Source organism: Brassica napus, chromosome C4 (genome assembly GCF_020379485.1).
Source record: "Brassica napus cultivar Da-Ae chromosome C4, Da-Ae, whole genome shotgun sequence".
NCBI classification, from domain to species: domain Eukaryota; kingdom Viridiplantae; phylum Streptophyta; class Magnoliopsida; order Brassicales; family Brassicaceae; genus Brassica; species Brassica napus.
In genome coordinates this window covers 49316561-49340854 of record NC_063447.1, presented here as the reverse complement: position 1 = coordinate 49340854, position 24294 = coordinate 49316561, and the positions used below count along the sequence as shown (strand labels likewise).

The following is a 24294-nucleotide window of genomic DNA, read 5'->3' as shown; positions in this document are numbered from 1 at the left end:
TGTAACCCACAATGCTAGGCATGTTTGAGGTGGAATGTGTTGATTATGTGGTGATTAATACTAGGAACCTTGTGTTATTTTTACCGGGTTTAGTATTAATCGTATATTGGCCAGCAGCATTTGTGTAACCCACAATGCTAGGCATATTGGGGTGAGTTAGTGTTCCTTCAGACCTCGTACCCGGCGGGTTCAAGGAAACCCCTTATTCGTTGGATCAGGAAGACTCAGACGAACAGGGTCATGTCCTATGGCTGAGTATTACACGACGGTGTAATGTGGCAGTGACCCGAAGGACTGTGGATTGTCGCGCGGTGACCCGAAGGACTGTGGGCCGCGGTCGGTTGAAAGTTCCTTCTTCTGGCATTTGTGGTAGGAAGATAGGATATTGCCGATAGTGAAGGAGGAACATAACGTCACCAGGGCCCGAGTTTGCTATATATATTATATTGTGTTTCGGGTTATTGAACCCTGGTTTAAGTCGAGTTTAAGTTTGGTGATGAGCTAGTAATTAGCATAATGCTAGTTATCTTGCTATCGTTTACCGCTGCGTATTTTTGATATTGCTTATTGTTATTGAGTTGTGTTGTTAGGTGAACCTCTCGCTTTAGATTGTTTGGGGTGGGATAGCGAGGGGTTGTATTTGTTAGTTGGGGATTGTAACTCGCTGAGTAATGCTAGATTACTCACTCCTCACTCGTTGTTGTTTCAGGTGACCAGTAGCAAGCTTGTAGAGGTTGCTGGAGGCTAGGCTGGCTGGTGTAGATTTGCATCTTTTTGCTTAAGACGCTTTCAGACTATAAGTATGTACTTTTGCTTTCTTGGCATGCCACCACTTGTATAATATTTTGTGTATTGTAACCAGATATTATATAAGATAAATAAAGCGAATGTTTTGTGCAAATGCCTTGTTTTTCTGATATTAGCTTGTCCGAGCTAACACAACGTCAGATCGGAGTACGGGTTGAGAAGCCCTAGGCTTTGGTCTGACGAGACGTGTTAGTGGGCGGCCTGGCCTAGTTACGAATTGCACTTTTTGTAACTTTGGCTGGATTGCCCATTAACCCGTCATGTAACGCTCCCGAATCTCGGTAGACGGTCGGGTCGTCGGTCATGTTCTTGTTTGATTGTTGGCCGGTGGTTCGACATATGCGTAGAACGGTTCGGGGGTGTTACAGTTCATCTCCTCCTCTTCCTATCTGAGACACGCTATTCCAGAACTCTGCTTTGTTTCCAGTAACTGGGGCTCCATAGATAAACGAGACAAAAGAAGCAGATCCTTTAAATTTGATCTCAACATCAATTATATTAGAGGAAGGTTTTAGTACATCTAGAGTTACAGAATCTCTCCAAAATAAAGATAGACCGCCATTCAAATCCACTGGCGGAACCGAGAAGTAACCCGAGAAGTTTAATGATTGGAGCTTGTCCTTGATGAAAGTATCTTGCTGCTTCGTCTCCATGAGGAACATGATATTCGGCTTCAATACTTTGTTGATATCCTACAACCGACGAATTGTCGAGGGGTTCCCGAACCCTTGACAATTCCAGCTGCATATTGCTAATGAAGCGGAGGAAGAGGGGCCAGAAAATCCCCTCCACTTCCCTTAGACTTCGGTATATTCACTGTATTAGAGCTTCGCGTGCGAGCTGCCACGTTACTAGGCCCACCCTTATCCTTTTCCAAGCAGAGTTTCTTGCGCGGTGGGTTGCGAGCCCGAACCGCATTCACCTTCCTAAGGTTAAAACCAAGGGGACTGCGGGGGACACGCCTAGCTTGTTTGGTAATTTTGCGTTTCCCTGTTGCTTTAGATGTGCTCTCAGCCCCTAGAGCTTTCCTTTTACCATTCGAAGGAGATGCATTTGAAGGAGATGAAACCTGCGCTCCAATCCTAAGAGAGGGGTGAATTCTCCTTGGTGCCAAGTCTTCAGACACAGTTTCTGACCCGCTAATGATAGGGTCCTCCTCAGCCAGTTATGTGTTAACGTGAGTGACAAGAGTAACATTGGTAGGTTGAGAGAGGCGGCGTGTTAGGATCTCTCGGTCCTCATCTCCTAAGTATTGGACTTCTACTTCTTGAAGTCGTGCTAATTCTAGCTGGAGGTACCTCCAAGACGGGCTTGAACAGGGAGGCGTGGTTCCGAGAGACGATCAAGAGATGATCTCCTTTCCTTGGAGTTCCCACTGTTGTTAGAGAGCTGCATTTTCTCCACTGGACGAGGGGGTGGAGTATGAGAAACTTGAGCAGGAAGGCATGGGGGGCATGGTCCCGCGATGCGCTCCAGAGCTGACCTCCGATCCTTAGAGTTCCCACTGTCAATGGCGAGTTGCAGTTGCTCCTTAGGGTGAGGAGGATGAGTATAAAAAGCTTGGGACCAGTTAGGACCCGCCTACTGTTCTCCCCCCTCCCTTAGTCCCGATAGTCTCGTGTTCATGTTCCTTCCAAAGACCTGGAAGCTCTGGTAATATTATGCTTCACAGCAGTGGCTTCGCGCGACCGCTGTGTATATTCCGACAGGCCCCTTGCACGATCAGCATGGTGAAGTGAGCGTCGATCCTCCCGGTAACCTTTCGAAGCTTCTAAGAGCATGTTTAACCCTTAGAGCCAAAGTCGGTCTCTTAATATTTTTTTAGTAATTAATCATAGTTAAGAGTTTGATCTCAAGAGACATCTATTTTGTTAGCTCCAATGGTAAGTTTTTATTTAGGGGTTCTTAAGAAAAAAAAATTATTTAACTTAAATTTTTTAAAGAGAAAATTTATTTATTAAATTAAACATATTAAAATAAACATATTAAAACATTAATTTTTAAAAAGAACATCAAAAGAAAGATTAGTAAAATAAACGAGAATAATTTGAAAGAAACATCCGAGCTCAGTTGTTGTCCTCACCACGTCCGAATTTACGCCATACATGTTCAACCAAATCAGCTTTCAGTTGTTGATGCATTTGTTTATCACGAATTCTAGTTCGAGCAGCCATCATATTGCCGATATTTGTAGGGATATCTGTAGAGAACGTGAGATCCACATGTGAACTTCCGGTGTCTTCTCCTGGTTGGAACTCTGAAACATCATATTGAGTGTATCCATCTCGTTCGTCTTCTACTATCATGTTATGGAGTATGATACATGCTCTCATAATCTTTCCAATTTTGACTTTATCCCAAAAAAGTGCTGGATTTTTAACAATGGCAAAGCGAGCTTGCAAGACTCCAAAAGCACGCTCGACATCTTTTCGGACAGCTTCTTGATGTTGCGCAAATAAAACCGCTTTCGGCCCTTGTGGTATTGAAATTGATTGGATAAAAGTTGCCCATTTCGGATAAATACCGTCGGTGAGATAGTAAGCCATATGATACTCTCTTCCATTGACAGAGAAGGTGACTTGCGGAGCTTGACCTTTTATTATGTCATCAAAAACAGGTGAGCGATCAAGAACATTGATATCATTTAAGGTACCTGGAGGTCCAAAAAATGCATGCCATATCTATAGATCATACGATGCAACCGCCTCTAAAACGATTGTGGGTTTCCCCGAACCCCGTGAATATTGACCTTTCCAAGCGGTGGGACAATTCTTCCACTCCCAATGCATACAATCGATGCTTCCTATCATCCCGGGAAATCCACGATGCTCACCAATATGAAGTAGACGTTGAAGATCAGCCGGTGTTGGTCTTCTTAGGTACTGATCGCCGAATAAATATATTATTCCATCCACAAAATTTTCCAAACATGACCGAGTTGTAGATGAACCGAGTCTGAGGTATTCGTCAACCGTATCAGCCGCAATACCATATGCCAAACAACGAATGGCAGCGGTACACTTTTGAAGAGGAGAGAGACTAAGCCTTCCGAGAGCATCTTTCTTTTGTCGAAAGAATTCAACTTCATTGGAGAGTCGATCAACAATATGCATGAACAATGGCTTGTTCATCCTAAAACGTCGCCGGAATAGATTATCAGGGTATGTTGGAGTTTCACTGAAATAATCATTCCATAAACGTATATCGCCCTCTTCACGATTTCTTTCGATGTAAGCTCGTTTTTTTCTTTTTTTCTTTTCTTCTTCTTGATTACCATAATTATTGGTAAAATTCTCGAAACTTTGCTCAAAATGTTGTTCAAAATTTTGATCAAAATGTTGGTCAAAATATTGATCAAATTTTTCGTCCAATTTTTCATCATCCAATCCCTCGAAAGGATTTTGTGAAGAAGATGCCATATGGAAAGAGAATTTTTTTTTTGTTAAACGTTTGGAACAAGAATTGTTTGAAATGAGAATAGAGAAAGGGAGAACAAGCGTAATTTGAAAAATGTGACTGATTCAAACTGAGAATATAAAAAAGGAGAGAAGAAGAGTTCGTGTTTCTTGAATGAGAGAAGCAGAGTTGTGTTTCTTGAATGAGAGAATACGAGTTGTGTTTCTTGAATGAGAGAAGAAGAGTTGTGTTGTAGAATGAGAATTAGTTCTTAATTTATAGAACAAGAGAACCAAAAGTACAAGACTACCATACCAATAATACAAGACTACCAACTCTCGTGACTACACAAATATACAAAATGCATGCCTACAAAATAATCCAAGAGTCTCGTGACTGGTGACTACACAAACATACAAAATGCATGTCATACAATCCGTGACCTGCAAGAACCAAAATACAACATACAGGAGCCTGTCTGTGACCTTCCTCTCTCAGCTTCTTCTCTTCCTCTTCTTACCATCACCCTTAGAAGATTGACCTACTTCTAGCTTGATTCCCGAGTTCAGTACCTTGAACTTCTCCTCTCTCAGCTTCTTCTCTTCCTGTTCCATCCTTTTCAGCATCCTTCTGAACTCAGGTTCAATGTCCTCAACCGATTCCTCCACCCTAATCAAGTACCCCATGTTTCTCATGTATTCTTCAAAGCTCAACTCCACCATATCTTCTTCTTCTTCTTCTTCATCTGATATCTCCACCACTTCAACTTCAGTTGGTGTGCTATCCGCAACATCATCATCTGTATCTTCTTGTGGGAGAGGCGGTATGATTCCTCTTGCTGAGAGGCCACAAACAATCGGTTTTCTTGCTTCCATTTCGGTTTCTCTTCCCCTGAAAAACAAAAAAGTAAAACCATCAACTTATATTTAAAAGACTGATAACATTGATCACAAAGATTATTATATTACACATCAACTTATATTTCTAAGCAAGATTGATAACATTTATCACAAAGACTACTAATTGACTAACATTGATCTACTTATATTTTAAAAGATTACATTGACAACATTTCAGTAATCAGTTTGTTCTTAAGTGCCACTTCTAATTCACTAAGTGGCTCTGTTTTTGCAAGCAAACTGTCAAGCAGTTTGGTCTTGCTAAGCTTATCCTTCATAATTAAGTCCTTCGCCTTTATCTCCCACATTTGCCGCAACTCTTGCAGATTCTTCCCTTCTTCTCCCATTGGCCTTTTAGCCTTCGTCTTTGCTGCCTTAACACCCATAGGCCTAGCCATTGGTTCATCCTCTCCATTGACACTGGGCATAGATGCTGATGACTGAAAAGATTGTTCTTCCCCCACCCTCTTTCTTTTTGAACCAGAGCTTTGTTGACTACTTCCATAAGCCCCACACCATTTCTGATCATTCCTAAGCTCCCTCCAGGCATGCTCTAACGAGAACTTCACCTTGTAATCGTTAAAGAAAATTTCATGTGCAGCCTTCAGAACATCATCTTCACTCTGGCCACTGGTCCTCTGTTTTGTTGCAGCGTCATATGAACCCACGAACTTACAGACACTCTCATTTATCTTCCCCCACCTTTGCTTACAGTGGCTTTGCTCTCTCTTAGCCAAACCAATCACCTTGGGACTTGCATTATAATAAGCGGCAATCCTCTTCCAAAAGGTTCCTGCTCTTTGCTCATTTCCAACTAGTGGATCCTTGGAGGTGTTCAACCATGCACTGATGAGGACCAGGTCTTCAGCTATTGACCACTTGCACCTTTGCTTACGGTCCTCACCATTTTGTGCACGTGAAGCAGAACCTCCAAGGTCTGGACTAGGTAAAGAACTCATAAACGGAGTTGGGTATTCATGGTTAGGTAGTTGACTGTTTAGTAGGTGTACAAAGCCAGAAGACTGGCTTTGATGAGAATCCATACAGAGAAGAGTTAGAGAAAAGATGAAGAAGATGAAGTTTATGAAGTAAACAAAGTTAAAGGAAGCTTTAATAGAGGAAAGTAGATGAAGTTTTAATGTTGCTTTTAATTTCTTTTAATTGTTTTAGGAAGTAGTTGTTTGTTGTAGATTTGTTTATATGAAGTTTTAATGTTTGTATATGTTTTAATGTTTCTATCTAACAAAGGACACACCATAAATGACAGACATCAAGAAACACGACTTTAATATAAAGGACTTTTTATGATTTAGATTTCAAATTACGTATTGCATTTTTGAATTGATCAGCAAAAAGAAACATCAAATCGGAGATGTGTGAATGCTTTAACAAGATGAAAACATGATGATTATACATAGAGCAAACAAGCAAACAAACTAATAAGCGATCAAAGAAAGAAAGAACAATTCACAGGATGCAAAATTAATCAGCATGGGAAAGCAATTCAAAGAACAACTCAGGTTTATTTCTATGTTTATCTACCTCTCGCAAACATCAAACAACATCTATATGTAAATAAAAAGACCAGAAGCTTACCAGATGTTCTGTCTGTAGAATGACTCTTCCTGTGGCCCCCTCTGTGATTCAGTACAACCCTCTTCAGAACTTAAAAAGAGGAACAACAAAGCATCAACACTCTTCACAACCAGATTCAACTTATATGAATTCAAATTCACCACAAGCTTACCTAAATCTTCTTCTGTATGATGAATCTTGTTGTGGCTACCTCTTTGATTCACACGATCACACTTGAGAACCTCAAAAACGCACAAAACATCACATTATGTTCGACCCTGAATCTAACCAACTCAACACACATGCATGTCCTATAAACGATGAAAAAAACACAGTTTACCTTTTGTTCTTCAACTCCGAGATACACGAAAACAGAATAGCTCCTATCTCTACTTCTTTCTAACCGATTTGGCTCACCTGAAGACAAATAAATCATCAAATCAGTTCTTATTAGGGTTTCAATTCGAGGGTTTGATGACAATATAGGAAGACGATAGAGCAAGAAGAGGATAGAGGAAGAACAGAAGACGATTGAGGGAGATCATACCTTCGACGATGTGGTCTGATGGGAGCTTTGCTTCGCCGGGTCCGCAAACACGGCCACCGAGTCGAAGAAGATGAAGAGATCTCTCTCGCGGCTGATTTTGGCTGGATTTGGTCGGAGAAGAACGAATTCTCTGTGAGAAAGGAGAGAGAGAGAGAGAGAGAGAGAGAGAGAGAGACGAAAAGACAGTCACAAGAGGCGCCTCCTCCGTAGGGTTTTCTGGAACCCAGCTCTTACCACATTTTTTTTTTTTTTAATTTTAAAATGGCATTTTGGGCTTAGAGCCCAACTAAGATCCAGCGTTAAACACGCTCTAAGTCATAGTTGGTGCGATGTCCAATCAAGTTACTCTATTTACTATTCAAATAGTAAAATTTATACACTCATTTTTACTCTAAATTTTGTTAGAGTAACGTCATTTATCATTGTCTCTCTATTTCTTATGTGTTTTCCACCATTTTGTTTTTCACCATTTTTCACTTTTATATTTTACTCTGATTTACTCTCATCTTACCAATCAGACTCCATAAGTTCAAGTAGTTTTCGTTGAATGGCTGGTTAATGGTTTGATAATCAATCTAATCTTTAATTAGTTGGCCAAAAACACCAAATACAACTAATCTTATCTTTATTTTATAAATTTACAAAGCAAGTTAAATTCTTTATTAATTTTCATCATTTAGTGCCTTATCTGTGTTTTTACGTGGACTCAGATATATTTAGTTGGTAGTGGTACCAAAGCTCATACTGACTTGACGATTTCCATTGGCCATGTAAATAACGAAGTGGGTGAGTAAGTGCATTCCGCATAATCTATATCGCATACTTAAAAGTTTAAATTATTGAACTGAATGTACAATCTATATACAACGAAATTATGTTCAAAAAAAATATATATATATATATATATATATATATATTTTTTGAACATAATTTCGTTGTATATAGATTATGTTCAAAAAAATTTGTTCTGCATAATTTTTTTTTGTATATGATTAAATTTAAGTAGAATAGGAATGTTTTTTTATAGAATAGCTATGTTAGAAGTAATTTAACACTAGGAATGAGTAGAAAAGTTAAAAGAATGTGTCACAAGAAAAGAAAAACAAAACAAAACGTAGCATCCTAATAATCCTATAAGTGTAGAAGAAACAGAACGGGACAGTGAGCAAAGCGATGGTTCAACGACTCCCACCTAGATTCCAATGAGCAATACAATAGTTTTCACTTTTTAGTTCTTTCAATGATAGGTCACCAGCAATATATATTTTACAAATTTTAATTGAAAGTCGTTCAAATTAACAAACAATAAATATGGATATATATATAAGAAAAGGCTTTTATAGATGTATAGTTTTGTCTCCTTTTGTTTTCGTTTTTTTTCTTGGTTTATCATAAAATTAGTAAAACCAGAGATTGTTTTGCCCTCTGGCTAGTCTTGTACATGTCATTTTCCACTTATTACTTTTGTGTATACGAACTATCAAAGACTCCTTGTTTCACCACCCTTGGAGATTGATTTTCTTTACTTTTGTAAACTATATGAATTTTTTTTAAAACTATAATTATATGATGACTTACGAGAAAACTATATATACATTTAAATGGTATTTATAGTTCTTTTGAATTTATTGTCTCAGCATATTTAATAACTTTCAAACTATTATAAAACAATATCAATTTTTTTTCTTTTTCTTTTTGTTAATAATACACAAAATTACTATAAATGGTATGGAATGTCAAAATCACTAGATGAACAAAACTTTTAACTTAAATATAAATTTTCAGCATATATATGCTTGTTCGCAGAAAGACTATAAACATGCGATGTTATCAAAAACGAATTTAATAAAACTATGTAAAAAATATGACTGTTGAATTTTGAAAACCTTTGTCAAGAATGACTGTTGTAAACTGTTCTATATTATGTAGTTAGAACATTTTAGACCTATTACTAATTTATCTCTATAATAATAGTATTTAGAATCAAATTATTCCAATTCATCTCTATTTTTTAAATAGAGATTACTATTTTATTCTATATATATACTTTAAATATCAATTTCTATTTTCACTTTATATTTTTTCAAAATGCTTTTTTAAAATGAATATATAAGAGTAAACTCAATTATATTAGATTAAACTCAATTTTCATTAGGTAGTTTCTTTGGTTTAGAGGAAAAAAAAATTTATATTGGAAATCATCTTAGTTCATCTAGATCACAAATTTGGTGTAAAAATTTAATCATATTTCCCGTTATATTTTTTGACATTGTTTTGTTTGTTAAAATAAAAGATGTTTTTATCTTATAAATAAATAAAATGTTTATTTTCTAACATTTCCTATGCTTTTGTTTTGTTATTTACATCATCAGGTATAAAACGCAAAGAAATAAATCCCAAATATACTTATTTAAACTCAACTAGAACATTTTATAAATTAGCACAACTACTATCTATTATTTGCATTTTATGATTTTTTTTTACTATATAGTTTTACGTGTATCGATATCCCACGTAACATGTGTGCTTTTAATGCAAAAGAGAAAGTCTCCAAAATACAAAAAGCTTAAAGATTTTGATAAAGGCTATAAGAAACGGTGAGTGGTGATGTAAGATTCTCTCTCTCTCTATAGGTCAAAAAAGTTTTAACCCAAGAGCTCTTCTTCTTTACAGTCTTTCTCTGTGTATGCGCGCGTGAGAGAACAGCTTAATTAGAAAATAAAAAAAACCAAATCTTTGCTACATATCTTTTGGCTGTATCCGTATATATGTTGTTTCTTCCTATCAGAAACTCAGATTTGTTTCTCAATGGTGGAAGAAGAAGACAAGTGATTGGTTCTGTTTCTTGGAGTTTAGTTTCTTATGATTCATACATCTGAAAGGGAAATACAAATCAAATCTCTTTGTTTCTTTCTCTGTCTTTAAGCCCCAAAACGCATTTTCACTTCTTCTTCTTCTAGTTATTGCTTTGAGATCAGTACAAAGTGAGTTTTGTTTTCTTACATTTTCTTGATTTTTAAAACCTCGATGTTTCAATTAATCAATCTTTTGGCTACAGTTTGATTCTTTTGGAAATGGGATTTGAAGACAAGAAAATGCAGAGTAAGAGACACAATCGTTCCAAGAGGTTTGTTTTTTTAAGCTCAGTTCTCAATTTTATTTTTCTGGGTAGTTAAAATCTGCCCAGATGCAAAGTTAACTTGCTGCTTGATGGGTCAAAGTTTGAGCCTTTGTTGAAGAATTTAGGTTTAGGACTAAAAAGGTTGAAACTTTGGTCTGAATCTTTGTTTATTATCTTTTCTGGGTTTCAACTGTTTTTTGATTGATTCTTGGAATCTTGATTACTTTATTCTATAGCTGGACTGTTCCTGAAAAGAAAAAGCTTGAAGAGGATAATAATAATAATAGCATTGTTTCTTCTCTGAATGCTTCTCAACGCTTCAAGCTGGTGAGTTCAAACCAATAACAACAACTTCCTTTTCCATTTATGATTTTGCAAAGCTATAAAACACTCTCTAACTGTTTCTTTCCCTCAGGACTTACCTCGTTGCTGTGATAAATCTGTTAAGGAAGTAAAAGTCCAGAGCTCTCTCAAGCAAGAGGTTTTGCATTTAAACTTCTCTCTCTCATCTACTCAAAGTATGATTTGTTTTCCTTACCATCTTTGGTTACATTACAGATTCAAGAGCTTGAGAAGAGACTACAGAACCAGTTTGATGTCCGTGGCGCTTTAGAGAAGGCATTAGGCTATAAAACACCTTCTAGAGACATTAACTCAAAGGCCAACTCTACTCCAAAGGTAAAACTAATCCGTTTCTAGGCCATGAACCGTTGATGTTGTGAAGCTCACTGATGGTTTTGTATATATCTTGCAGCCTGCAACAGAATTGATAAAGGAAATAGCGGTGCTAGAGTTGGAAGTTTCACATTTGGAACAGTATCTTCTCTCTTTGTACCGTAAAGCATTTGATCAACAGTCATCTTCTGTATCTCCAAAACAACAGCAGACTCCTAGTTCTCCTAAGTCCACTCTTAGAGGCAAACGTCTGGACTTCTCAACAACACCACCTGAACAACCTCGGTGTGTCTCCTTTGACAACAGACTAAAGAGCCCATGTATGGTCAAAAAGGAACCAGATTCTGCCAGCCTTAGCTGCAGACAAGATAACTTAGCCATGGAGGATCCTAGGTGTTTCTCCTTTGACAGTAGACTGAAGGAGCCTGGTTCTGCTGCTAGGAAACTCAATCAAGAAGGCTCAACAGAGTGCTTCTCCTTTGACAATAGACCAATGCAACCTGGTTCTGCTGCTAGGAAACTCAATCAAGAAGGCTCAACAGAGTGCTTCTCCTTTGAGAATAAACTGATGCAACCTGGTTCTGCTGCTAGGAAACTCACTCAAGAAGGCTCAACAATCGATTCACGGTGTTTCTCCTTCGACAATAGGCTGAAAGATCAATCTCTTTACGAGGAGGAGGACATTGATTCATGTGTTCGCCGTTGCCAGTCTACTCTTAACCAACGTTCCACCTTCAGTGGATCAAACACTGCAAGCCTTGCAGAACACATGGGAACAAAGATATCAGACCACATATTCATGACACCAAACAAGCTATCAGAGGAGATGATAAAGTGTGCATCAGCTATATATTCCAAGCTCGCAGACCCTCCATCTATAAACCACGGTTTCTCATCCCCGGGCTCATCTCCATCTTCAACAAGCGAGTTTTCACCTCAAGAACAGTATGATATGTGGAGTCCAAGCTTCAGGAAAAACTCTGCTTTTGATGATCAGTTCGAGTTCAGCGGACCTTATAGCTCAATGATCGAAGTGTCACACATTCATAGAAACCAAAGGAAAGGACGCGAGCTTGACTTGATGAATCGAAACTTCAGGTCAGCCTTTGCAGTTATCAGAGTGTTTCCTTTTGTTCTTTAACTCAAGAGTTTACTCATTGGTTTTATACTTATGCAGGTTGATGATCAAGCAGCTGGAGAGTGTTGATCCGAGAAAGCTGACTCATCAAGAGAAACTTGCATTTTGGATTAACATACATAATGCACTTGTGATGCACGTACGTGGTTTACTCTCCTTTGATCTTTACCTATGTTTATGTTCTACTTATACTTGGTTTTCACCATTCCAGACATTTCTAGTAAATGGGATTCCACAGAACAACGGGAAGCGGTTTTTACTGCTCTCCAAGGTAAAATATTATCAACACACTGTTCTTGGTCTGCTTCAAGAAGATGAATGAGAAATGGCAGACTTACATTTTGAGCTCTGCTTAACGTTTTACAGCCAGCTTACAACATAGGAGGTCGCATGGTAAGCATAGAAGCGATACAAAGTTATATTCTTCGTATCAGGATGCCTCGTCCTGGCCAAGTAAGGCTCATCACTTATCGAGTTATCTCAGAGCTACAGATTGTCAGTGACACTGCTCTTAAGTTTTCTTGCTTCCTGTTTGTAGTGGCTGAAGTTATTACTAATTCCAAGAAAGTTCAGAACCGGAGATGAACATCAAGAATATTCCCTCGACCACTCCGAGCCTCTCTTATACTTTGCTCTTTGTTCAGGCAACCATTCTGATCCAGCGGTGAGTAGAGAAGGCTTACACATTTGCTGTCTTGTTTGAAGTGTTAGAGGGTCTTGAATGTGTGTTTTTCTTTGGCTGTAGATTCGTGTTTATACTCCCAAGGGAATCTACCAAGAGCTAGAAACTGCGAAAGAGGAGTACGTTCGTGCAACGTTCGGGGTAAAGAAAGACCAGAAGCTAGTCTTACCAAAGATCATCGAGTCTTTTAGCAAAGACTCGGGGTTGAGTCAAGCGGCATTGATGGAGATGATTCAAGAATGTCTCCCAGAGACAATGAAGAAAAGAGTAAAGAAACTTTACTCAGGGAGATCAAGAAAGAGCATTGTTGAGTGGATGCCACATAGTTTCGTGTTTAGATATTTGATAGCCAGAGAACTTGTTAGATGAATCTGTTTCTTTTGTAATGTTATTGGTGAAGTGTATAGGATGAGGATGATGTAATGTGTAGAGTGTAGAAATAGAGAGGGAAAACTGCATGCCGTTTTCCGGGACGATGTTTTGGCTTTGTTGTCTTTGGTACGGTGTACATACTAAATCAATCCCCTTATATTTTTTTTTATGAACCTGAGGCTTGAGTGACTTCCTTTCATATACAAATATCTCATTCTCTTCTTCGTATTTAGCACGTGAAAATCATTATAGCTAAGGTTTAAAAAATACTTCTCCGATTTATATCCTTCATATTTGATATTTATATACAATCTTTTTAATATTAAAGTAGATAAAATAAACGGATTAATTGAACCTTTCACAAAGTGAAAATGGTGTAGGCTATATTATAGATTGAAAATTGATATTCCAATAAGAAGGAACAAGTCTAGATTTGGATCTTTATTAACAAATTTTGTTTGTGCTGATTGCTTCCTTCATTATTTATTATTTACCTTGTTACAATAAGCACATAGATTAGAACAAAATATTTTTTTTTTAAATAAGAACATCATTGAGTTAAAAGTTAAAATAAAAACATTATTATTCTTTCCTGAACGCATTACAAACTATGTAATACAAAGAGGGGAGAAAACTCTCTCTACATTGTAGTTCTCTAACCTCTCTCTACTCTTCTAGGTCAGCCGTCGTCGTCTCTCCCGTTTCCGGCGGTCGCCGCCTCTCTTATGTGACCGCCGGGCCGTTCGTTTTTCTTGCTTTTCCGTCTCTCCCTCTCCGTCGGTCCTCGACGGTCTACGGCTGCTGAGGTCCGTCAAAGCTCTCATCTGGTATAGATCTGGAGCCTTCCCGCCTCCGAAGTCAGGTTGTGGAGCGTCGCTGCGTTTGAGGACGGCGTCAGCACCTCCTCGACTCGGGTTTCTCGGCTAGGGTGAGGCTCTATCCAGATCTGGTTTTCCGCTTGGTTGAGCCTCGATTGAGTGGTGGTCTGTAGCGGTCCTGTGAATCCCGATCTGTACTTGGTGTGCTCCTCCGTTGGTTGCGCGGTGGTGGAGTCCGGCGGGTCAGTGGCTTGTTGGGCTTGAGTACTCGTGCGTCTCATGTCCCTGGTTTCCTCCTTCTACTTATGATCTCAAGTGGACGCGTGCGGGTCGTCGGTGTTGGTCTCCGACTCCGGCTTCTCGGTGGCAGCACGTGGGCATGGCGGCGCGTGTGGCGGCGCGTGGGAGCCTGTTCTTCTTTCTCGCTGTGACCTTTGCAGTGGCTCCGGTTATACCGGTGTGTGCTCCTAGCTGTGTCTGAGGTGCTGCTCGGCTTCTCACTCTCAAATAAGGTTTGTGGTCGGGTTCTTAACTCTTACTTTGGGTTTAGACCTTGATGGTGCGGCAGTGCGGCAGTTAGTCAATCGAGCTGCTCATTCTTCTGCGGTTTGTTTCCGGAGGGTTAGTTTCTCGGCGGTCAATTTTCTCTATACGGGTTCTCGGTTCAAAGGGTGTATACGGTCACGGTGGGGCAGATTGGAGGCGGTAATCTTCAGGCTGTCCTTCCGAACGACGACATCGTCGTTAGGAGGTTCTCTCTCGTGCCGTCGGAGGTATTATCTGTCGGGTGTTTTGGGTGTGCTTCATGTTTGGATTCTATGGGCGTTTCGAGTTTTGGTAGTGTTTTCGGAAGCTGTAGGAGCCGTTGTTTCAAGGTTTGAGGGCGCCTTTCTCTCCGGTAGCTCGCGGTGCCCGGTTCTCAACCTCGACTAGGCTCGGCTCTTTGGTCCAAGCCCGTCTCGCTGCTTAGCTGCCTTCTCCGCTTTGTTCGCCTTTGGTTTTAGGCTGTTTCCTTCCCGTTTAGTTGTTGTTTAGTTTAATTCAGTATTCCGCTACTAGTAATCTTTGTAATTTCTGTCACAAATTTGAAAATTGGTATAATATTTAACATTTTACCAAAAAAAAAACTATGTAATACAAATGGTCATAAAACATAAATTTTAATAAATTTGACACCAACATAAACTATTTTTTTTTCAAAACATCAAATAATAAAAGATCAAGTGCAATATTATTTTGTTTATATAACTTTCATAGCTCAATCACCCAACGAATAAGTGTTAAATAACAATCGATCATTTAAATAAAAATATTGAAAAGCCAAAAATCTGAACTGAAAGTGAACTAATGCCATACTGAACAGTATAAAAGTTAAAATATTATTTATTCACTCCCTGTGAATCTAATGCACATTTGAAATTATTCACCATTTTTATTTATCATACTATGAATTATAAACAAACCCAAAAGCTTTTTTAGTTCTGGGATATTATATGCAAACTTTCAATAAAAACTTTGGTGGATAGCTTGGTGAACGTACACACTTTTTCTTTTTATCTTTAATTTTCTGGTAAAATTCTCTTGCTTTTTCTTTTCTTTGTTTTCATGTTGTTTGGGTTTATGTTATGTAATAATACACTTTTCTCTTCAAATAAAACACTTTAAACTGCTCCATATATAAAAAAGTATCTATGCTACTCCTTCAGTTACAGTGTGATAATTTAATAGCTGTACTCTATACATTTATATAATTAACTATTTTATGCTAAAGAACAAAAGATCATTGAGTATTTTAGTTTTGTGTTTGACCAAAATTTAAAGGAAGATTTTTTTGAAGTCTATTTTTGGTTGGTAGACGTTGACATAACTAGAAGCCTACACTTGATTTAATTTTTGGTCAATCTTTTAAATTTTTAATCAAACACAAAACTAACACAACTTTATAGTGTAGACTTATGGTGATTTTTACAAAAAATATATTAAAGTTTAGGTAATACAAAATTAACCTCTCGTAGACTTATAGTTAAGTTGATGTATACGCAGATGAAGTCTATTGAAAAAAAATCAAAAATATTGTCAACTGCAAAAACTAACTTCTTATATGTAGACTTTTTATTTGTTTTCTTAAAGGTAAACGTATAGACTTCTCGTAAATTCTCGTGAAATATATGGTGTAAAAATTTAAATTTAATCAATTGCAAAAACTAACATGTGTTTTGACTGACAGACTGCTGAGTAAGTTTGCACCTAATTGTGGTCATACAAGTAAGTTTGGTGTCATTATACAGATCTGAACAGTGACGAAAACCAAGTGATTAATTATTTTCCGGAGCAAGTTCGTTTCCAGACTTTTCTACCTTCCAAACTTCGAATATCACCGTAATGTTCTTAAAAATGAAGGTTACGAGAATATTTTAGATGAAAAGAGAAAGAAAATGACACGAAATGAAGTTTAGTTGATTAGAATGAGGAAAGAAGAAACACATATTCGATATTTGAGCTTTTAAAGCTCCATGTTAGTTGTGTATAGTGGTTGAAGAAATTTATAATAATGAAGGTTACGAGGGTATTTTAGGGTATTTATTTTTTTAAATATTTTTTGAAAATAAAAGAAAGTATACTATAGTGACATTTTTGTAAATATTTGGAATAATTAAGTATTATGTTGGAACTTTTTGGCAAAATATTATTGACAAAAAGACATGATTATATTTGTATTTGAACTCAAATTTTAGGTCATTTTAGCAAAACCTTCTTAAGATAATATTTAAGTTTTAAGCAAAAAAGGAAAAACAAAACTACATTATTGTTCTATTTTCCGTTAACGTCGTTTTGCCGAAAAGGAAAGAATGCGATAAAGACAAATCCAATTAAAGTTCGTAACTTTCAGACAGCCAGTGCCGTGCAACAACAACAACTTGAGAGTTAAGATGAGTCACCAAGTTCAGAATGGATTCGAGTTGCCACTTGCCAGTGGTGCTAAATAAAAGCACGTTTGTAACTAACTTAACATTTTACCAAATAAAAAAACTAATGTCCAAACGATATTTCAAAATTTATTTTTCCGTTGCAAATACAGAGGCAACAAATTCTCATCCATATGTGAGCAATCCTAAAGCATATCTCAACCCTAACCAAGTCTTTAAATATCTCTCACTAGTCACTGCAATGTACACTCCATCCACAGAAAAAATATGAAGAATCACTACAGAACCACCATCTCTATCTCTCTTGCGTATCTCTTTCTTTGTCTCTTTATCACATATGTGTCTTCACAATCCTTGATACGACAAATCACCGATGACGTCAATACAAATCTAAAAGAAGAAGAGCCTTACGTACAAAAACATCAAGAGATCTCATCGCGTCATTATAATGTCTCTCATTCAAAGACGGTAACGGGTATGAGAAATCGTCGTCCATCGACTTACTCTTACAAGATTGAGACAAACGTCGTAGACAAATTTGAAACTCGCCCTTTCACGGTTGGTGGATACAATTGGTAAGTGAGAGTAATTTTGATATTTTATTAGCCTCTAATCAAATCTTATATATATAATAATACTAAAATTTTCATTGAATGGATCATCACAGGATTCTCCATGTGTACCTTAATGGGAACACAAAGGATGGTGGTGCAGGTTACGTTTCGCTTTACGTAGAAATAGACAAGTCAGGTTTCGTCGATTCTGCACATCAAGAGGTTTACGCGGATCTCAGGTTTTACATCTTTAACAGGAACGAGAGGAAGTACTTTACCATCCAAGGTTTTTGTGCTAATTTTCTTTAAAATGCAAAAAAAGATTATCAACTTTGAAACATCAAACTTTAATATATAACAGTAACATATCTATATATATTTATTGTGTTCATTGTAGATACGGATGTATGGCGATTCGATGCTTTCAACACGATGTGGGGATTCTCTAAGGTCCTCCCCGTTGATACATTCAAAGACCCGAAAAATGGTTACCTGTACAATGGAGAACACTGTGAGTTTGGTGTTGATGTGATCGTTCCTATTCCCTTTGAAGAATCAGAAACTTTCTCTATCAGTAGTAGTTCTGATAAATACACCTGGACGATTCAGAACTTCTCCACGTTGTTCAAAGATGTTTACTCACCTGTGATCTCTCTTGGAGGAAAAAAATGGTGAGTCCACATCATTTTTGTGTCACCACTATTCATAATTGACCTCGTGCATATTATTAAAAACAAAAGTTAAGTTATTGTTTTATATGCTTAACAGTTGTGGTAGTAACAAAATTTATCCCATATGATGATCAGGATATTGTTAGTGGCTCCAGATGGTTCTGGCTCCGGAAGAGGAAAATACGTTTCAATGTTTCTTCAACTTTATACAAATCAAAGAAGAGCATATGAGTACATTTATGTTCGAACCATGTTTCGAGTTCTTAACCAACAAAAACTCAGTAACCGCGAAGGGGAACGTAAGCGGAATATATATATCCTTCGTTATGAACACATATTTACAATATGACTAATGATTGCTTTCTTGTAATCTTCCGGATTCTTTTTTTGACAGTCAGGAATTGGTATGGAAGAACCTATATTTGGGGTATCGTGGACCTTATCTCTTTCGACGATCTCAGAGATTCATCAAAGGGTTTCCTTGTGGATGACACGTTGATGGTTGAAGTCCAATTGGAGGCTATTTCTACTACCAAGTACTTCCCTTAGTTAACTAAATGAACATTCAGCTCTATCTTGGCGTTAATACGAATCATTTTGTGTTTTTCTTTTCGGGTATTATCAACCACACAATTTAATAAGAATCCATGTCAAACCAAGAAAAAAAATATTCATAAAAGTATGTAATGTTTTGTTGAATGAATTTTGTAATGTTTTTACTTTAAGCTTTTCATGTCAATGATAAAACTCTTTTATATTGTGTTTAATGTTTTGTTTTAGAATTTTGTATATCAAACATAGAACATGTCATTTAATTCACGGGTGAATATGTAGTTTCCATTGACTCGAGAGGAAAAATAATAAGATAACATAAAAATCAAGTGTTGATCATGTAGAACAATCTCCAACGTATTGCTCTATGATAACAATCTCCAAAATCCAAATATAGAGTAAAATATATAAATATGCTATTTTCTATAAATAGAAGAAAAAATAACAAGGAATTTTTTTTTTCTATTTTAGAAAAAAAATAGAGATGGGTTTTATTTCTAAATGTTGTCATAAATCCAGAGGTGGTTAAGCTTTTCGAAAAGACATACAGCCTGATAATTCGAACGACCACATAAACATCAGACCAAAAAGACAGGAATTTAACATAGAACAATTGAAGAAGATATATGTGTATGTGATTCCTTTTTTTTGTCTTCCAAACATCGCTTACATCTCATAGAATGAAGATTCTCTCTGGACACTTGAAAGTTTAACTAAAACACAGTGAAATTTGTAAACATACAGTTTTACTAGAAATCAGTTCAACAAATTTTACTTGTTTAATCAGAATAATTAGACATTACTTTTGTACCTAGACACTGACTAATCATTAATCTACCTAGCACAACAACAGCTGTGAATACAGCTTCCATTCCTCGTATATATTCTTTTCTTTTCTTTATCTTTCGGATTCTCCATGTTTGGTAACTTATTTTTTGATTGACATGTTTGGTAACTTAGTATTTCTTCAAACTCATCTTGCTGCGCACTTGCCAGTTCTGCACGTAAGCATACACTTCAGTGTTATAGTCCTTTATTGAACTTAAAATCACCTCCTTTTTTGTCTGAATGTGACATCTCAAGTAACCTGCACCCATAACATACCAATAGCAGAGAGTATGCAACCAATTTAGCTAATCCCACATAATCAACAGCTTCACTAGAGGAAGTAAGCTTTGGATACAAAGTTCAAATTAATAACTTCATGGGCTAACGACCCCTGGTTTGAATTCTGCTTTTAAAACCTCCATGCTTAACGATTTTGTTTATTTGGTTATTTAGAGATAAAATGCAGACTTTGTCAATTTTTAAGACTTTTCTTCTTTCTTTTTTTTCTGTCTTTGGGTTATCAAATTCTACAACTTGGGCATCTAGAATTTGCCAGATTCATAATCATAGTAATTTCGCTGCTAGATGGGTCAAATTTTGGGTCTTTGTTGAAGAATTACAGGTTTAGGACTAAAAGATGGAAGCTTGGTGTATTTATAGAATGTGGTTTGGATTCTGTTTTATGTTTATCTTTTCTGGGGCTTAACTGTTTTTGATTACTTTATTTATAGCTGGACTTTTATAGTATGACTTACGGTGTTGCCAACAAGTTTTTTTTTTCTGTAGCCGTAGAGGTCTCTAAGTATCTATGATGGTACTCTATAATTTACTCTATATTTCACTCTAAAATATAATAACTTTATTATATAGTTGGATTTGTTTCGATGACTTACTCTATAATAGAATTACTCTATAGAATAAATTATCGGAGCAAATCTAATTCTATAATAGAATTATTATATTTTAGAGTGAAATAGAGAAAAAATTATAGATTACCATTGGAGATCTTCTTCCGGAGAGTAGAGTGAGTTACTTAAAATAAACAAATACGGATCCACTCCACTTTTGAACATCGTACTGTTTATTAACACCTCTCGCAATTGTAAGCCTCGCACGCAGGTTATGGACTGTGAAGTTTTCTTGTTTCCTATTTGTAGTGGCTGAAGTTATTACTAATTCCAAGAAAATTCAGAACGGGAGATGAGCATCAAGAATATTCCCTCGACCACTCCGAGCGTCTCTTATACTTTACCCTTTGTTCAGGCAACCATTCTGATCGGGCCGTAAGTAGAGAAGGCTTAAGCTTATCTTCTTTGAAACATTAGAGATCTTGAATGTGCTTTCTTTGGCTGTAGGTTCGTGTTTATACCCCCAACTCCCAAGGGAATCTACCAGAAGCTAGTCTTACCAAAAACCATTGAGTCTTAATTTTAGCAAAGATTCAGGTTTGAGTCAAGTGGCATTGATGGAGATGATTCAAGAATGTCTTCCAGAGACAATGAAGAAATTAACAAAGAAACTTAACTCAGGGAGGTCCAGAAAGAGCACTGCTGAATGAACACCACATAGTTTTGTGTTTCGGTATTTGATAGCCAGAGAACTTGCTAGATGAGCCTGTTTCTTTTGTAATGGTTATTGGTGAAGTTAGGCATGTTGAATATGGTAAACCGAACCGTACTAAATCAAACCAAAATAGACAATATGGTTTGGTTTTAGTAATGGATATGATTTTATAAAAACCGTAGGATTTGGATTTAGTTCGGCATATAACCCATTAAACCGAAAAAACCGAACAAAACAATCAAAAGTAAAAACATATAAATATATAAATATATATATTATATATTATAACAGCACATAAAAATCTATTGGTTATATAAGTTATTTTTGTTAATAACTAATACCATATAATTACCATATTTTCCCACTAGTAAAGAAGCTTTAATTTGAAAAACACTTAACTATTTTTAAATAACAACTAATCGCAACCGAAGACTTTTATTCTCTTAATCTTCTTCTTTTACTTTTTTTTTTTGCTTTTTCGTTATTGACTAAATTGAAGTGGGGGTATAACTTTGATGGATACCAACTAGTGGAAATTATTCACAACTTTTTCATATCTATAGACGAACAAAGTTTTGTATTCAATCGGAGGAAACATGACTTTGATGAACACTAAGTATACGAGAGTGTAAAACTTTTTCTTTCATGTTTGTGTTTTGTTTTTCATTTTTTATTTTCAAAATTTTGAGTTTTGATTTTGGTTATAGATTGATTATTTTATTTAATGGTAGAAACATTTTTATTTATTTTTTATTTGTTTTAAATAGTAAACCTCTAAAACAAAAGAAACTCTCAAAAAGTCAAATAATAAAAGAAAAATGCAGTATTGTTTTGTTTATATCAATAACTCTGATAAATTCAACCACCCAACAATTAGGTGTTAAATAAAAATCAATGATTTATAATAATATCGAAAAGCCAAAAAATCTGAACTGAAAGTGAACTAATGTCATACTGAACACCATCAAAAATTAAATTATATTTTAGTCACTCCCCATAAATCTAATGCACATTTGAAATTGTTCATCATTCTTATCATACTATAAAGCATACACAAACTCAACAGCCCTTTTAGTTGTGGGATATTGTATGCAAACTTTCAATAAAACACTACAAGAAAACACAAGCTTAACGAGGAAATTTAACGAGGAAAAACAATCCTCGTAAATTTACGTCGATTTTACGAGGAACTTACGTGGAAAAATAATGTCATCGTTATTTCCTCGTAAAGTAACGACAAAAGCGTTCGTCGTAAAGTCGATTTAACTTGACGTGTCTTTTACGAGGAAATACTATTTCCTCGTAAATACGACGTAAACTTTGCGTGTTATTTACGAGGAAATAATTTACGTGTATTTAGCGAGAAAATTTTGAATCCACCAACTTTGTAGGTGTTACACGTTTTTTTTTTCCACCTAATTAATTTTCGTCGTAAATTCATAGGAAAATTACAACTACCAGATTCGAAATTTCCTATAAATATGGATGTTTGAACATCATTTTAAACACACCAACAACAAAAAACGTGAAAGAAAAAAAATGGCTGGCTCGGGGACTATTTACGAGTTGCGGAAGTGGATGTATATGCATAGAGATGCTAACGGGAGAGTGACGAAAGAATACCTTGCGGGGCTGGAGACATTTATGCATCAAGCAGATTCAACACCGCTCGCCCAAGAAAGTGGTAAGATGTTCTGTCCTTGTCGGAAATGCAACAATTCGAAACTGGCAAACCGTGAAAATGTTTGGAAGCATTTAATAAATAGAGGTTTCACGCCAAATTACTATATCTGGTTTCAACATGGAGAAGATTTTAATTATGATCAGAATGAAGCTAGTAGTAGTAATAGCAATTTTCAGGAAAAAGAACCGGTTGATCATCATTTGCATAATGAACATAGTTACCATCACGAGGAGATGGTAGATTATGATAGGGTTCATGATATGGTAGCTGATGCATTCGTAGCTCATGATGAAGATGAAGAACCTAATATAGATGCAAAAAAGTTTTACGAAATGTTAAACGGGGCGAATCAACCACTTTACATTGGTTGTAGAGAAGGTCTCTCTAAATTGTCGTTGGCTGCTAGAATGATGAATATTAAAACTGATCACAATCTACCTGAAAGTTGCATGAACGAATGAGCGGACTTGCTTAAAGAGTATTTGCCGGAAGACAATGTGTCTGTTGATTCTTATTATGAGATTCAGAAACTAGTTTATAGTCTTGGATTGCCTTCGGAGATGATAGATGTTTGCATCGACAACTGCATGATCTATTGGGGAGATGATGAAAAGCTAGAAGAATGTCGATTCTGTAAGAAGCCACGATTCAAGTCGCAAGGATGGGGACGTAATAGGGTACCGTACCAAAGGATGTGGTACCTACCAATTACAGACAGATTGAAAAGATTGTATCAATCAGAGCAGACTGCTGGAAAGATGAGATGGCATGCCGAGCATACTCAGACGGATGGTGAGATGACTCATCCATCAGATGCAAGAGCCCGGAAACATTTCAACAAAGTACATCCGGATTTCGCTAGCAATAGCCGGAATGTGTATCTCGGACTATGCACAAATGGATTTAGTCCGTTCAGAATGTCAGGGAGACAATATTTATTGTGGCCAGTCTTTCTTACACCATACAACCTGCCACCGGAGATGTGCATGTAACGGGAGTTGCTATTCTTGACCATATTAATACCTGGTCCGAACCATCCAAAAAGGTCCCTGGATGTTTTCCTACAACCACTGATAAAAGAGTTGAAGGATTTGTGGTCAACAGGGGTGAGGACGTATGACTGTTCAACGAAGATGAATTTTACGATGTGAGCGATGCTTTTGTCTGGATGGACTACATATGGGCGATTAGCTTATCCATATTGTAATGGAACGACAGATGCGTTTTAACTGAAGAATAGTAGGAAGACAAGTTGGTTTGATTGTCACCGTTGATTTCTTCCCATTGGCCATCCTTACCGAAGAAACAAGAATTTTTTTAGACACAAAAGGGTTGTGAGAGACACTTCTCCTCCATATCTATCTGGAGAATAAATTGAAGCGCAAATCGACTACTACGGAGCTAACGAAACAGTTCGTTGGGGTGGTAATTGGCATGTCCCTCGTAATATGCCTGATTCTTACGGTGTTCATCACAACTGGCACA

At 36.8% G+C, this 24294-nt stretch overlaps 3 protein-coding genes across 3 annotated transcripts; 2 read left to right on the top strand and 1 right to left on the bottom strand.

The window, feature by feature from the left end:
- Positions 1 to 1427: 1427 nt before the first annotated feature.
- LOC111208160 (glutathione S-transferase T3-like) lies at positions 1428 to 7374 on the bottom strand. The gene is made up of 2 exons (XM_048756368.1): positions 7225 to 7374; positions 1428 to 7094 (listed from the first exon to the last, which is right to left on the bottom strand). The coding sequence occupies exon 2, from the start codon at positions 6143 to 6145 to the stop codon at positions 5261 to 5263; it is 885 nt and encodes a 294-aa protein (XP_048612325.1). The 5' UTR covers positions 6146 to 7094; positions 7225 to 7374; the 3' UTR covers positions 1428 to 5260.
- A 2491-nt stretch (positions 7375 to 9865) lies between these two features.
- LOC106446587 lies at positions 9866 to 13385 on the top strand. Its single transcript, XM_013888365.3, has 11 exons — positions 9866 to 10208; positions 10283 to 10351; positions 10582 to 10672; positions 10761 to 10826; positions 10904 to 11023; positions 11100 to 12118; positions 12198 to 12297; positions 12370 to 12429; positions 12525 to 12611; positions 12697 to 12822; positions 12904 to 13385. The coding sequence occupies exons 2-11, from the start codon at positions 10299 to 10301 to the stop codon at positions 13207 to 13209; spliced, it is 2028 nt and encodes a 675-aa protein (XP_013743819.2). The 5' UTR covers positions 9866 to 10208; positions 10283 to 10298; the 3' UTR covers positions 13210 to 13385.
- Positions 13386 to 17060: 3675 nt separating this feature from the next.
- LOC106446588 lies at positions 17061 to 18949 on the top strand. The gene is made up of 5 exons (XM_013888366.3): positions 17061 to 17532; positions 17625 to 17797; positions 17909 to 18182; positions 18318 to 18481; positions 18577 to 18949. The coding sequence occupies exons 1-5, from the start codon at positions 17225 to 17227 to the stop codon at positions 18729 to 18731; spliced, it is 1074 nt and encodes a 357-aa protein (XP_013743820.2). The 5' UTR covers positions 17061 to 17224; the 3' UTR covers positions 18732 to 18949.
- The last annotated feature ends 5345 nt before the right edge of the window (positions 18950 to 24294 follow it).

Bases quoted from the DNA above. Each gene is read 5' to 3' on its own strand.
- LOC111208160 (XM_048756368.1), bottom strand. From the start codon at position 6,145: ATGGATTCTCATCAAAGCCAGTCTTCTGGCTTTGTACACCTACTAAAC.
- LOC106446587 (XM_013888365.3), top strand. From the start codon at position 10,299: ATGGGATTTGAAGACAAGAAAATGCAGAGTAAGAGACACAATCGTTCC. The intron at 11,024-11,099 runs GTAAAACTAATC...TATATCTTGCAG, and splicing joins AGGCCAACTCTACTCCAAAG to CCTGCAACAGAATTGATAAA. The intron at 12,430-12,524 runs GTAAAATATTAT...AACGTTTTACAG, and splicing joins GGTTTTTACTGCTCTCCAAG to CCAGCTTACAACATAGGAGG.
- LOC106446588 (XM_013888366.3), top strand. From the start codon at position 17,225: ATGAAGAATCACTACAGAACCACCATCTCTATCTCTCTTGCGTATCTC. The intron at 17,798-17,908 runs GTTTTTGTGCTA...TGTTCATTGTAG, and splicing joins GAAGTACTTTACCATCCAAG to ATACGGATGTATGGCGATTC. The intron at 18,183-18,317 runs GTGAGTCCACAT...TATGATGATCAG, and splicing joins TCTCTTGGAGGAAAAAAATG to GATATTGTTAGTGGCTCCAG.